The sequence below is a fragment of the Oncorhynchus kisutch genome, linkage group LG20 (assembly GCF_002021735.2).
Source record: "Oncorhynchus kisutch isolate 150728-3 linkage group LG20, Okis_V2, whole genome shotgun sequence".
NCBI classification, from domain to species: Eukaryota; Metazoa; Chordata; class Actinopteri; order Salmoniformes; family Salmonidae; genus Oncorhynchus; species Oncorhynchus kisutch.
Genome location: NC_034193.2, coordinates 17134015 through 17146180, shown reverse-complemented (window position 1 = coordinate 17146180; position 12166 = coordinate 17134015). Strand labels below are relative to the sequence as shown.

General features: G+C 44.6%; 1 protein-coding gene across 4 annotated transcripts in view; it reads left to right on the top strand.

Moving 5' to 3' along the window:
• The window catches only part of usp22 (ubiquitin specific peptidase 22), a 42098-nt gene that overhangs the window by 9236 nt on the left and 20696 nt on the right, over window positions 1-12166 (top strand). For 2 of the 4 annotated variants that reach the window (XM_020453531.2, XM_031799635.1), the window contains exon 2: window positions 11828-11960. The exons of the other annotated variants lie outside the window; for them this stretch is intronic. In XM_020453531.2, the coding sequence (XP_020309120.2) occupies window positions 11828-11960 (133 nt within the window). The remainder of the gene's footprint in view (window positions 1-11827; window positions 11961-12166) is intronic. 4 annotated transcript variants of the gene reach the window in all.

The following is a 12166-nucleotide window of genomic DNA, read 5'->3' as shown; positions in this document are numbered from 1 at the left end:
CAAATCAATCTCTAGTGAAATAAATAAAATAAATAAATAAAATAGTTCTGGTGTTAAATTGTTTGGTGCCTAACTTTTGGTGTCTGTGCGAACTAGAATGACTGCTGTGTGTGTGAGGGAGAAAGCGAGCGAGAGATTGTAGGCTGTGTAAAGTTGTCTGAAGAGTAGGCTAAAGATGGTTTCATATTGTTTTCCCCTGCCCCAATGAAAATGTAGCTGATTTATGCATTTATATTCCTTACTACATTCCTCCTGCCCAATCACAGGTAGCCTTCGGATATGAGTAAATAAGCTATTTTCAGCAATAGCCTTTTCTGTTATACAGAGAAAATGTGAAGTTAAATTCATTGTGTTGTATTAAGGACATGTGTGAATACCAGGGAAAGACACATGCAGAATGTATGGAAAACAGGCATCTGGGGCAGGGCAACCCCTGTGATATTTGGCCTGATATCACATTGTTAGTCAAATGTTGGGATAGTGACAAACTCACTCTGATAATAGGAACATTTTCTTGTAGTTTACCAACTATATATATATATTTTTGTTGTTGTGTGTGTCTGTGCTAAACCATCACCTTTTTGGGCCCTCACCAGTTAGCATCCCTGCTTTCTAGTTGTTTGACTCCATGCCACCCCATCTTGCGTTAGGCCGGGAATCTATATTTAACCATGTGTGGCATGGTAATCTCAACCCACCTGACCACTGGGTGGTGGTGTGTTATGGGGAGACCTGTGTTCAGAGCTGTCAATGACCAGTGTTTAATCAGGGCTGACGTGGCAATCTGGGGTTGTGGAATGGCAGCGACAGACTGATGATTATCTATTGTTTTTTTCTTACCTCCCTCTTTCTGTCAAGTTCTTTCTCTACCTCTTTCTTTCTCCTTCAGCTCTCCTTTCATACCCCCCCACCATGCAGTCACCCCTGCTCCATGGATACCTCAATTAGGGTTAGCGGAGTGAGTGATGCAGGGATGAGGAGAAAGCAAACGGATCGACCATCTGGGCTGGACCTCCTAATGAGCAGTTGATTGTATCATCAGTCTGTTTAAACGACTCATTTCTTTCCTGAGAGAGAACAGACCGACAGAGGTGACATGGCACCCAGGTCGTGTTCACTAAGGCACACCGTAGCGAAACCCTTTGAAACAGAGAAATGTATTAAAATAACTGCAGGTATTACCTCCCTGTATAACTTTTTCAAACCTGTTCCATGCCTCAACCTAGTCATTCTCTTATGATACTGGCAGTGCCCACCTCCTAAAGCCTATGAAGGCTGCTCCATTGAAGCAGTTGTTTTGAACGCACCGTGGTGCTGTCCTCATCATCGCCTTTGACCAGCCACTCTATGCCCCATTAACTTTGTGAATTTTGCTCGCATGAAATTGTCAGGCACATGGGTCTTTTGAGCGATCTGATTGTTGAGGAAAGCCTAGCGCCTAATACCTCACATACAGGTGCAGTGAAATACTTGTCATACTACCTCCAACAGTGTAGGAGAATGTCTAGCAAATGCAACACAAATAATAAAAACATTTAATACTTATTTTCCACCATAATTTGCAAATAAATTCATTAAAAATCCTACAATGTGATTTCCTGCATTTTTTTTTTCTCTCATTTTGTCTGTCATAGTTGAAGTGTACCTATGATGAAAATTACAGGCCTTGTCTTTTTAAGTGGGAGAACTTGCACAGTTGGTGGCTGACTAAATACTTTTTTTTGCCCCAATGTACCAAAAAATATTGAGTACTGAGTAACGTATCTGAATACTTATGTTAATGTGATATTTCAGTTTCTGTCTTTTTTTTTTTTTTTCTCAAACCTGTTTTTGCTTTCTCATTATGGGGTATTGTGTGTAGATTGATTGGGTGGGACAATAATCCATTTTAGAATAAGGCTGTATCAAAAAGTGAAGGAGTCATTACTTTCCAAGTGCACTGTATATACAAAGGTATGTGGAAACTCCTACAAATGAGTGGATTCGGCTATTTCAGCCACACCTGTTTCTGACAGGTGTATAAAATCGAGCACACAGCCATGCAATCTCCAAAGACCAATATTGGCAGGATGTTGGATTATCTTGGCAGGGGAGAAATGCTCACTGACAGGGATGTAAATAAATTTGTGCACAACATTTGGGAGAGGTTTTTGTGTGAATGGAACATTTATGGAATCTTTCATTTCAGCTCATGAAACATGGAACCAACACTTTACGTGTTGCGTTCATTTTTGTTCAGTATACTACCTCTGAGCTATAGCCAAAGAATAGGTATTCCATTTTTGTTTACTTTAGATTTCGGATGAAAATGGATTAGGGATGCTGCTGTGAACATGGACTCTTCTCAGTAAAGTTGCTTGAGAGAAGGAACTGAGGGTTAGCAAATGTTCAAGCGCAAACCATCAACTATGCTGCATGTCCTTTAGCTTCCAAGGGTCTCTCCCCTGTTCTCTCAACTCCATTTATCCCTCTCTTCTCTCCCTTTCTCGCTCTCTCTTCCCCATCTCTCGGGCACATCTTATTGCTTTCTATCCCATCATGCCTTGCACTTCACAGCCATGCTGGCTCACAGCAGCAAGCTCGCCTCATCTGCATGCGTTTGAACTGTCACTATTCATCCTCTGCTGCCACGTCCTCCCCCTCTTTCTCTCTCTAGGTCCCTCGCTCTCTCTTTCTCTTCTCTCCAAGTCACCCTCCATATTTCACATTATCCCTCTGCAGCAGTATGCCTTCCATTCCGTATACCCAACCAGTCACAATGGATTCAGGGTATGGTGGCCCTAGCCGTCAGTTATGTGTAAGATGTTCTAGCCCAGTTTTCCCCGTCTGTCTCTCGGTCCGAGCAGGACCTTAAGTAACTGTCTTTGTTGGTCAGTACACTGAGGATCTCTCCATCGGCCTGCTGCTCGCCTGTTATGTTTGTGTAGTTGGCGCTGTCGCACTTCCTCTGACTAGCCCCCTTTCCACCTCACTGCATCATGCTCCATCACCAACACAGAGCAGCCCTTCTCTCACTCCGGCCCAGCCAAAGTCTGATGTCATCCCGGAAGAAGACCAATCAACATTCTTAGGCCACTCACTCTTGTCCAGTTCCACTTTCACAGTCACCCTCAGGATCTAGGTGTGTGTTCATCTAAAAAGCTTCAGCATGAGGGGGTTTGTATCGTGTGTGTGTGATGTATCAGTGTATAGCGAGCCAGCAGCAGTCTTGTAAGAGGAAGCTGCTCTGTCTTTAGCCCTCTTTATTAGATGATCTGGTCAGGGGGCACCGCTGCGATGGATACACCTCTTTATAGGATATTAACACCAACAGAAAAGGGTGTTGACAACACTGCCATACTCTGGCTTTGTGTTCAGTACGGTGTGTAACTTTGAAAATCGGCGGAAACTGTACTGTGCTGAACGACCAGTTAAAAAATGTTGATTATGGTACGCTTTACTTTTTCAAATTGGGTAATATTACAGTTGCTTTGTCAAACAACTCGTGTGTTACTTTAACAATCCTATCTCTACCGGGTGAGTGTTTCTGTGATTTGGCCGGTTTCCTCAGTTTTCAAGCTAGCAGAGAAATGCCATGACAGCTTGCTGTTCATAAAAATGTATAGAGGGTGCACCACTGATCTTTGCCATTGATCACTTCTGTGATAGCAAAGCCCATAGAGCTTTCCTCTGTATTGGCAAGTGTGCCCTCTATACATCTCTATGGGTCTGTGTTAGATGTTAACTGCCTAAAATATGTTTGACTGGTCATGCTTATCGGGCTAGGTTAATTTTAGCTTTATGTAGCTAGTTTCCATAACGTGTGTACTCGTTATTCGTCATGCATCTTATTTATCACACACTCACAGAGAACCTGTTTTGAGGAGCGGAATGGCCCATCACCTCAGACGGCACGAGAGCAGGCCCTCAAAAAGCTGGTTCTGGAAGTGAAACGTGCTTTTATAAGCCCGGTCATTGTGCAAGAATGAACATACGATTGCATTTAGAATTGTTAACTGTTTTGATGGCCATGATCTTTATTTAAAAATATATATTTTTTATCTCAATCTCAACTGGTAATTAAAGTGTGCCTGCCATTGGAGTGCGTAGGCTATAGTCAACTGTCCGAAAGCTATCAGCCACCACTTTACCATGTGACCTGAGGCTGTATAGTTTGAAACCTGAACATTTTACTTCAAATAGTGAGATGTCTTCTTAACTTGCTTCAAAGTAACCAAAATCCAACCATAAAAAATGTAGAGGATTTAAAGACTTCCTCATGCCATTTTAACCAGCATTTCTCTCTTGGAGTGTGAATATGTATTTTACATTTTTATTTAACCTTTTAACTAGGCAAGTTAGTTAAGAACACATTCTTATTCACAATGACGGCCTACACCAGCCAAACCCGAACGATGCTGGGCCAATTGTGCCGCCGACCTAATGGACTCCCAATCACGGCTGGTTGTGATACAGCCTGGATTCGAACCAGGGAGTCTGTAGTGACGCCTCAAGCACTGGGATGCAGTGGCTTAGACCGCTGCACCACTCAGGAGCCCAAGAAAAGAGAAAATGAGAGAGGGACAGAGGATGGGGAATGCAGATGGCTGAAGTGAAGAGCACGATGAGAGGAACAGACGGAAAGGAAGAAAGAAGAGGGGGAGTGAACAGTGGAGGAGAGATCTCAAAGGATGTGTGAGGGCAAGCTGTAAGTCTGGGACAGACCGAGGGAGGCTGAGAGCAGCTGTACTGCAGTGCAGAACACCGTGTGTGTGTGTCAGACTAGGGGTGTGTGTATTTCCTCTGTTTTATGGAGATAACCTGATCCTAGGTCTTTGGCTGGATTATATTACTCAAACAAAAAAATGAGGAGGAATGCATTGTTCTTCCAGTCATTTTGCAGATTCCACATCCTGTGTTCTACCTCTCTCTCACGTCTTGCTGCTTTTACTCTCCTTTGCTCCCGACCCCTCGTTCTACATCCTTTGCTCCCGCCCTCTCTTTCTACATCCCCCTCTCCCCTTTGCTCCTGTCCTCGTTCTACATCCCCCGCTCCCCATTGCACCCGCCCTCTCTTTCTACATCCCCCTCTCCCCTTTGCTCCTGTCCTCGTTCTACATCCCCCGCTCCCCATTGCACCCGCCCTCTCTTTCTACATCCCCCGCCCGCTCCCCTTTGCTCCCGCCCTCTCTTTCTACATCCTTTGCTCCCGCCCTCTCTTTCTACATCCCCCTCTCCCCTTTGCTCCTGTCCTCTCGTTCTACATCCCCCGCTCCCCATTGCTCCCGCCCTCTCTTTCTACATCCTTTGCTCCCGTCCTCTCGTTCTACATCCCCCGCTCCCCATTGCTCCCGCCCTCTTTCTACATCTCCCGCCCTCTCTTTCTACATCCCCCTCTCCCCTTTGCTCCCGCCCTCTCTTTCTACATCCCCCTCTCCCCTTTGCTCCCGTCCTCTCGTTCTACATCCCCCGCTCCCCATTGCTCCCGCCCTCTCTTTCTACATCCCCCGCTCCCGTCCTCTCTTCTACATCCCCCGCTCCCCATTGCTCCCGTCCTCTCGTTCTACATCCACCCGCTCCCCATTGCTCCTGTCCTCTCGTTCTACATCCCCGCTCCCATCCTCTCGTTCTACATCCCCCTCTCTGGTCTGGCGGAGATCAGCTGCTGAGTCTCAAGGCTCTGCTTAGATCAGGCAGGATTGACTTTGGCATCCCTCTCTTTCCCTCTATCACTCCTTCGCTCCTTTCCACCCTGCTCTAGTCTTGTTTTCTCACACACACACTGTGATTGTGCTTTCACTGCTGCTCACCAACTGCGTTGTGATTTTTTTATTTTTGAGGCTGAGGCAATAAAGGTGTGAAGATGTCCCTGTGATCTCTCGGCTCACTCAGGTGGCGTGCCGCTAGGGACAACCTGGCAGGACAGCTTTAACACGGCGACATGGTCTCGTTGCATAAATGGGGTGCAAAATGGTACAGCAGAGAAACCGTGACAGTAAGGTTACCCTAACGGCAGCCTAAAGAAAAGGGATCCAAAGATCTAGGTTAGTGGTTACTAAACAGCCGGTCGACTCATTGATCTCCAAGGCATTCCGAGTCGATTGCGAAACATTTCAAAACTAAACAACAATAAAGCCTTGCATTCCTGTTCTTTTCTGTCTACTGCTTTTGGCAATAGGTGCACTTATTTCAGCTGCCCTGCGCCTTGTTGGTGAAGTGTTCCCATATCGAGCCGATTCATGCGTACAAACTCTGCATAGTCATCGTGCCTGGAGAGTAAATCAAGTGTACCTATAGGCTTACCGTGAGTCAGTCGGATTGCTCAGGTCAGTGTGTCTGCGTTGTCTTCAGTCCATCGAAGAACAGGAAGTGGCCAAACCACAGAAGATGACTGAAGTTTTCGGTGATGACTTTATGGGATAGCTAGCAACTTGTAAACAATTACCCATTCCTATAAGTGAGTGCTATTTTAATGGTAATGTTAAAATAATAAGCTACACATTGTCTGCAAAGCAAATTGACTGTCTCCCATTTAAGTTTATTGGGATGGTAATGACTGTTGTTGATAGTTATTATGTGGAGGTCGCTAGCTACAGCGGTATCTTCAACCTAGCCTAGCTTTTAGCTAGCTAGCTGCTCTGCAAGCTAGCTTGACTTGCTATAAAGTTAGAGAAACAAATTGAGGAAAAAGTAATAATCAAATCATGTTTTATAACTTGAAACAATATATTTCTGTCTTGAATGAAAAGGAATATTTTGCAATCTACCAAAATAAATGTGATCTCTGACCAAAGACTCCTCCATCTTGCGTTACAAACACTTCACTGTGACGTGTCTGGGGGGAAATCCAGACACATCATACGGGCTATCGAGCTGAAGCATCTGTTTGTAGAACATTTTCTCACCCCCAAATATGGTAGTGGGAGGAAGTCCAGTAGTGGGAGAAGATGGAACTTCTGATCATTTTGTCATGGAAGAAACATCTGATCCCAATACATTTTCCCGTTCCCAAAATGATACTGAAATAAATGTTAATAAACGCAATGTAGTGTTGGTCTCATTTTTCATGAGCTAAAATAATAGATCCCAGAAATGTTCAATGTGCACAAAAAGCTTCTCAAATTTTGTGCCAAATTTGTTTACATCCCTGTTAGTGAGCATGTCTCCATTGCCAAGAATATCCACCCACCTAACAGGTGTGGCATATCAAGAAGCTGATTAGACAGGTGCATCTTGTGCTGGGGACAATAAAAGGCCACTCAAATGTGCAATTTTGTCACACAATGCCACAGATGTCTCAAGTTGAGGGAGCGTGCAATTGACATGCTGACTGCAGGAATGTCCACCAAAGCTATTGCCAGAGAATTGAATGTTAATTTCTCTACCATAAGCCGCCTCCAGTGTTGATTTTATTGAATTTTGGCAGTACATCCAACCAACCTCACTACTGTAAACAACATGTAGCCACCCGGACAACTGATGAAGCTGTGGGTTTGCCAAACCAAAGAATTTCTGCACAAACTGTCACAACCCGCCTCTAGGAAGCTCATCTCCGTGTTTGTTGTCCTCACCAGGGTCTTGACTTGACTGCAGTTTGGCGTTGTAACTGACTTCAGTGGGTAAATTATCTTCACGAATGAATCCCAGTTTCAACTGTACCGGGCAGATGGTTGACAGCATTGTGTGGGTGAGCGGTTTGTTCGTGTTTATGTTGTGAACAGAGTGGTATCCATGGTAGCGGTGGAGTTGTTATGGGAAGGCATAAGCTACGGACAGCGAACACAATTGCATTTTATCGATGGCGCAGAGATACCCTTACGAGATCCTGAGGCCCATTGCCACCATCACCTCGTTTCAGAAGGATAAGGCACAGTCTCATGTTGCAAGCATTTGTAAACAATTCCTGGAAGCTGACAATGTCCTGTTCTTCCATGGCCTGCATACTCACCAGGCATGTCACCCATTGAGCATGTTTAGGATGCTCTGGATCAACATGTACAACAGCGTGTTCCAGTTCCCACCAATATCCAGCAACTTTGCACAGCCGTTGAAGAAAAGTGGGACAACATTCCACAGGCCACAATCAATAACCTGATCAACTCTATGTGAAAGAGATGTGTCGCGCTGCGTGAGGCAAGTAGTGGTCTTACCAGACACTGACTGGTTTTCTGATCCACACTACTTTCCTAGCTTAAAACATTTTTTTGTTTATCTGTGACCAACAGACACACATCTCTATTCTCAGTCGTGAAATCCATAGATTAGGGCCTAATTACTTTATTTCAATTTACTGATTTCCTTCTATGAGCTGTAACATAGTAAAGTCTTTGAAATTGTTGCATTTAAAATAAAATAAAATAGTTCAGTGTAGAATTTGTGCACTAAATCAAATTTAAAATCAAATCAAATGTATTTATATAGCCCTTCGTACATCAGCTGATATCTCAAAGTGCTGTACAGACACCCAGCCTAAAACCCCAAACAGCAAGCAATACAGGTGTAGAAGCACGGTGGCTAGGAAAAACTCCCTAGAAAGGCCAAAACCTAGGAAGAAACCTAGAGAGGAACCAGGCTATGAGGGGTGGCCAGTCCTCTTCTGGCTGTGCCGGGTGGAGATTATAACAGAATATGTCCAAGATGTTCAAATGTTCATAGATGACCAGCAGAGTCAAATAATATTAATCACAGTGGTGATCCAAAATCACAATATTGTAACTCAAATGTTCATAAATGACCAGCATGGTCGAATAATAATAAGGCAGAACAGTTGAAACTGGAGCAGCAGCACGGCCAGGTGGACTGGGGACAGCAAGGAGTCATCATGTCAGGAAGTCATGGGGCATGGTCCTAGGGCTCAGGTCCTCCGAGAGAGAGAAAGGGAGAAGGAGAGAATTAGAGAACGCACACTTAGATTCACACAGGACACCGAATAGGACAGGAGAAGTACTCCAGATATAACAAACTGACCCTAGCCCCCCGATACATAAACTACTGCAGCATAAATACTGGAGGCTGAGACAGGAGGGTTCAGGAGACACTGTGGCCCCATCCGAGGACACCCCCGGACAGGGCCAAACAGGAAGGATATAACCCCACCCACTTTGCCAAAGCACAGCCCCCACACCACTAGAGGGATATCTTCAACCACCAACTTACCATCCTGAGACAAGGCCTGTCTGGGGGGGCGCCAACCCAGACAGGATGACCACATCAGTAAATCAACCCATTCAGGTGACGCACCCCTTCCAGGGACGGCATGAGAGAGCCCCAGTAAGCCAGTGACTCAGCCCCTGTAATAGGGTTAGAGGCAGAGAATCCCAGTGGAAAGAGGGGAACCGGCCAGGCAGAGACAGCAAGGCGGTTCGTTGCTCCAGAGCCTTTCCGTTCACCTTCCCACTCCTGGGCCAGACTACACTCAATCATATGACCCACTGAAGAGATGAGTCTTCAGTAAAGACTTAAAGGTTGAGACCGAGTTTGCGTCTCTGACATGGGTAGGCAGACCGTTCCATAAAAATGGAGCTCTATAGGAGAAAGCCCTGCCTCCAGCTGTTTGCTTAGAAATTCTAGGGCCAATTAGGAGGCCTGCGTCTTGTGACCGTAGCGTACGTGTAGGTATGTACGGCAGGACCAAATCAGAGAGATAGGTAGGAGCAAGCCCATGTAATGCTTTGTAGTTTAGCAGTAAAACCTTGAAATCAGCCCTTGCTTTGACAGGAAGCCAGTGTAGAGAGGCTAGCACTGGAGTAATATGATAATTTTTTTTGGTTCTAGTCAGGATTCTAGCAGCCGTATTTAGCACTAACTGAAGTTTATTTAGTGCTTTATCCGGGTAGCTGGAAAGTAGAGCATTGCGGTAGTCTAACCTAGAAGTGACAAAAGCATGGATAAATTTTTCTGCGTCATTTTTGGACAAAGTTTCTGATTTTTGCAATGTTACGTAGATGGAAAAAAGCTGTCCTTGAAATGGTCTTGATATGTTCTTCAAAAGAGAGATCAGGGTCCAGAGTAACGCCGAGGTCCTTCACAGTTTTATTTGAGTCGACTGTACAACCATTAAGATTAATTGTCAGATTCAATAGAAGATCTTTTTGTTTCTTGGGACCTAGAACAAGCATCTCTGTTTTGTCCGAGTTTAAAATTAGAAAGTTTGCAGCCATCCACTTCCTTATGTCTGAAACACATGCTTCTAGCAAGGGCAATTTTGGGGCTTCACCATGTTTCATTGAAATGTACAGCTGTGTGTCATCCGCATAGCAGTGAAAGTTAACATTATGTTTTTGAATAACATCCCCAAGAGGTAAAATATATAGTGAAAACAATAGTGGTCCTAAAACGGAACCTTGAGGAACACTGAAATTTACAGTTGATTTGTCAGAGGACAAACCATTCACAGAGACGAACTGATATCTTTCCGACAGATCAGATCTAAACCAGGCCAGAACTTGTCCGTGTAGACACTAAATGTGACAGATTTAACACTGAGCCAAAGTTTTTAAATTGCATTGTTTAGTACTGCAAGGTTGAATTGAGTATGTGCACTTCACAGAGAAAATATGCAAATACTTGATACAACACGCCAATAGGATCTCGCTAGCTTGTGCTTGGCTTTGTCTACCGCCTTGCTTGTTCTGCACGTTATGGTTAATTTGCTCCTACTGTAAATGACACCGATGAACTATCTTGGTTTAGTGAATACCTTTGCTACATTTATCCCTTCAGTAGCGGGGAAAGCCTCCGTGAACATGGTGTATGGCGTAATGAAATATGTCACAATGTGTACATTAGAGAGGGGGAGAGCTGAAGTGCGGTCTGAATTTGAGAGGTGGACCCCTGATGCTCTCCTTCTGCTGAGACTGACCGTCAGATGCAGACACCAGCAGTCCAGTAAAATAAAGAAAACAAATTATTTAAATTTATGCTCATTTTAAGCTGGGCCTCACAAGTAATACAACAAATCTATTACCAGTCTGATTATATACCTAAGGTTTTTAAAAATAGAATTTCAAAATGGTTTGAGAAGAACAACATTGGTAGGGCAATTCAAGCATAGCCAACAGACAGTGATAATCTATTGGGCATATAGCCTAATGCACAAATCTCACTGCTCCAGAACGGCTTTTAAATAGATTGTTGCATAGGCTTACTTTTTTAAAGTCCCATGTTTACATTTAAAAATATATATTTTAAATACAAAATATGAGCGGTAGATCTAGGCCTGCATTTTGACTCCAAGTGATCTCGGCTCAGAAAAGTTTGGTGACCTCTGATTCTAGGTCTATTTCAAGAGCAGGTTCAAGACGATGACGTGTATAAACCCTGGCTGACTGACAGGGGGCACTTGTATTGAAGCCACCACGCATATGGGTACTCCTCATATGGGTACTCCTCTAGTGGACTCGTGATCTCCAGACTGACGATGTCATTGGTATGGGAAAAGAGAGATTTGGCAGGTGTGGGAGCTGCTGATCTGGCAACCCTGTTGTCAAACTTCTCCAACCTGCCAAATGTGCAGAGATTAGGCAAGGACAGTGAAACTAAACATGTCAGCTGAAAATTGCACGCTGGCTTTCTCTCTCTATGAAAAAGGCATATGTTGTTTCATCATTAGCCCTCAATCCCTTTGCTTCTCAGTGATGCCAGGTGTGCAACTTAGCCTGTTTGGTGAAAAGATCGTAAAGAACGATGTCAATTTTCTCCTCGTTTTGTTGATGGCTGCCCATAGTCACTAAACTGTCTAAATCCAGTCTAATTGACTTACCAGCTTCTTCGTGAGTTTAGGATGATAACGATGCTTTTGGTTTCTGTTAGTGATTCTCAACCTGTGGCCCTCTCTCGCCCCCTGCAGGCCAAGTCGTGTATCTGTCACATGTGCGGCGCCCACCTGAACCGGCTCCACTCCTGCCTCTCCTGCGTCTTCTTCGGCTGCTTCACCAAGAAACACATTCACGAGCACGCCAAAAACAAACGACACAATCTAGGTAAGATGATCACAAGCACGACAACCCTGCTTATGAGAACGTCACAGCAAAGAGCTGTGTGCCTGTAGTGTCGCTCCTCCCCTATGGACCACAGCCTGAGTCCCACCGTCTCAGCCCTGCCCTCCGAGAGGAGAGGCCAAAGAACATCTGCTCTGCTCCACTGCCTCAGTCTCCTAACACATTCATATTCAACACATCGGACCTGA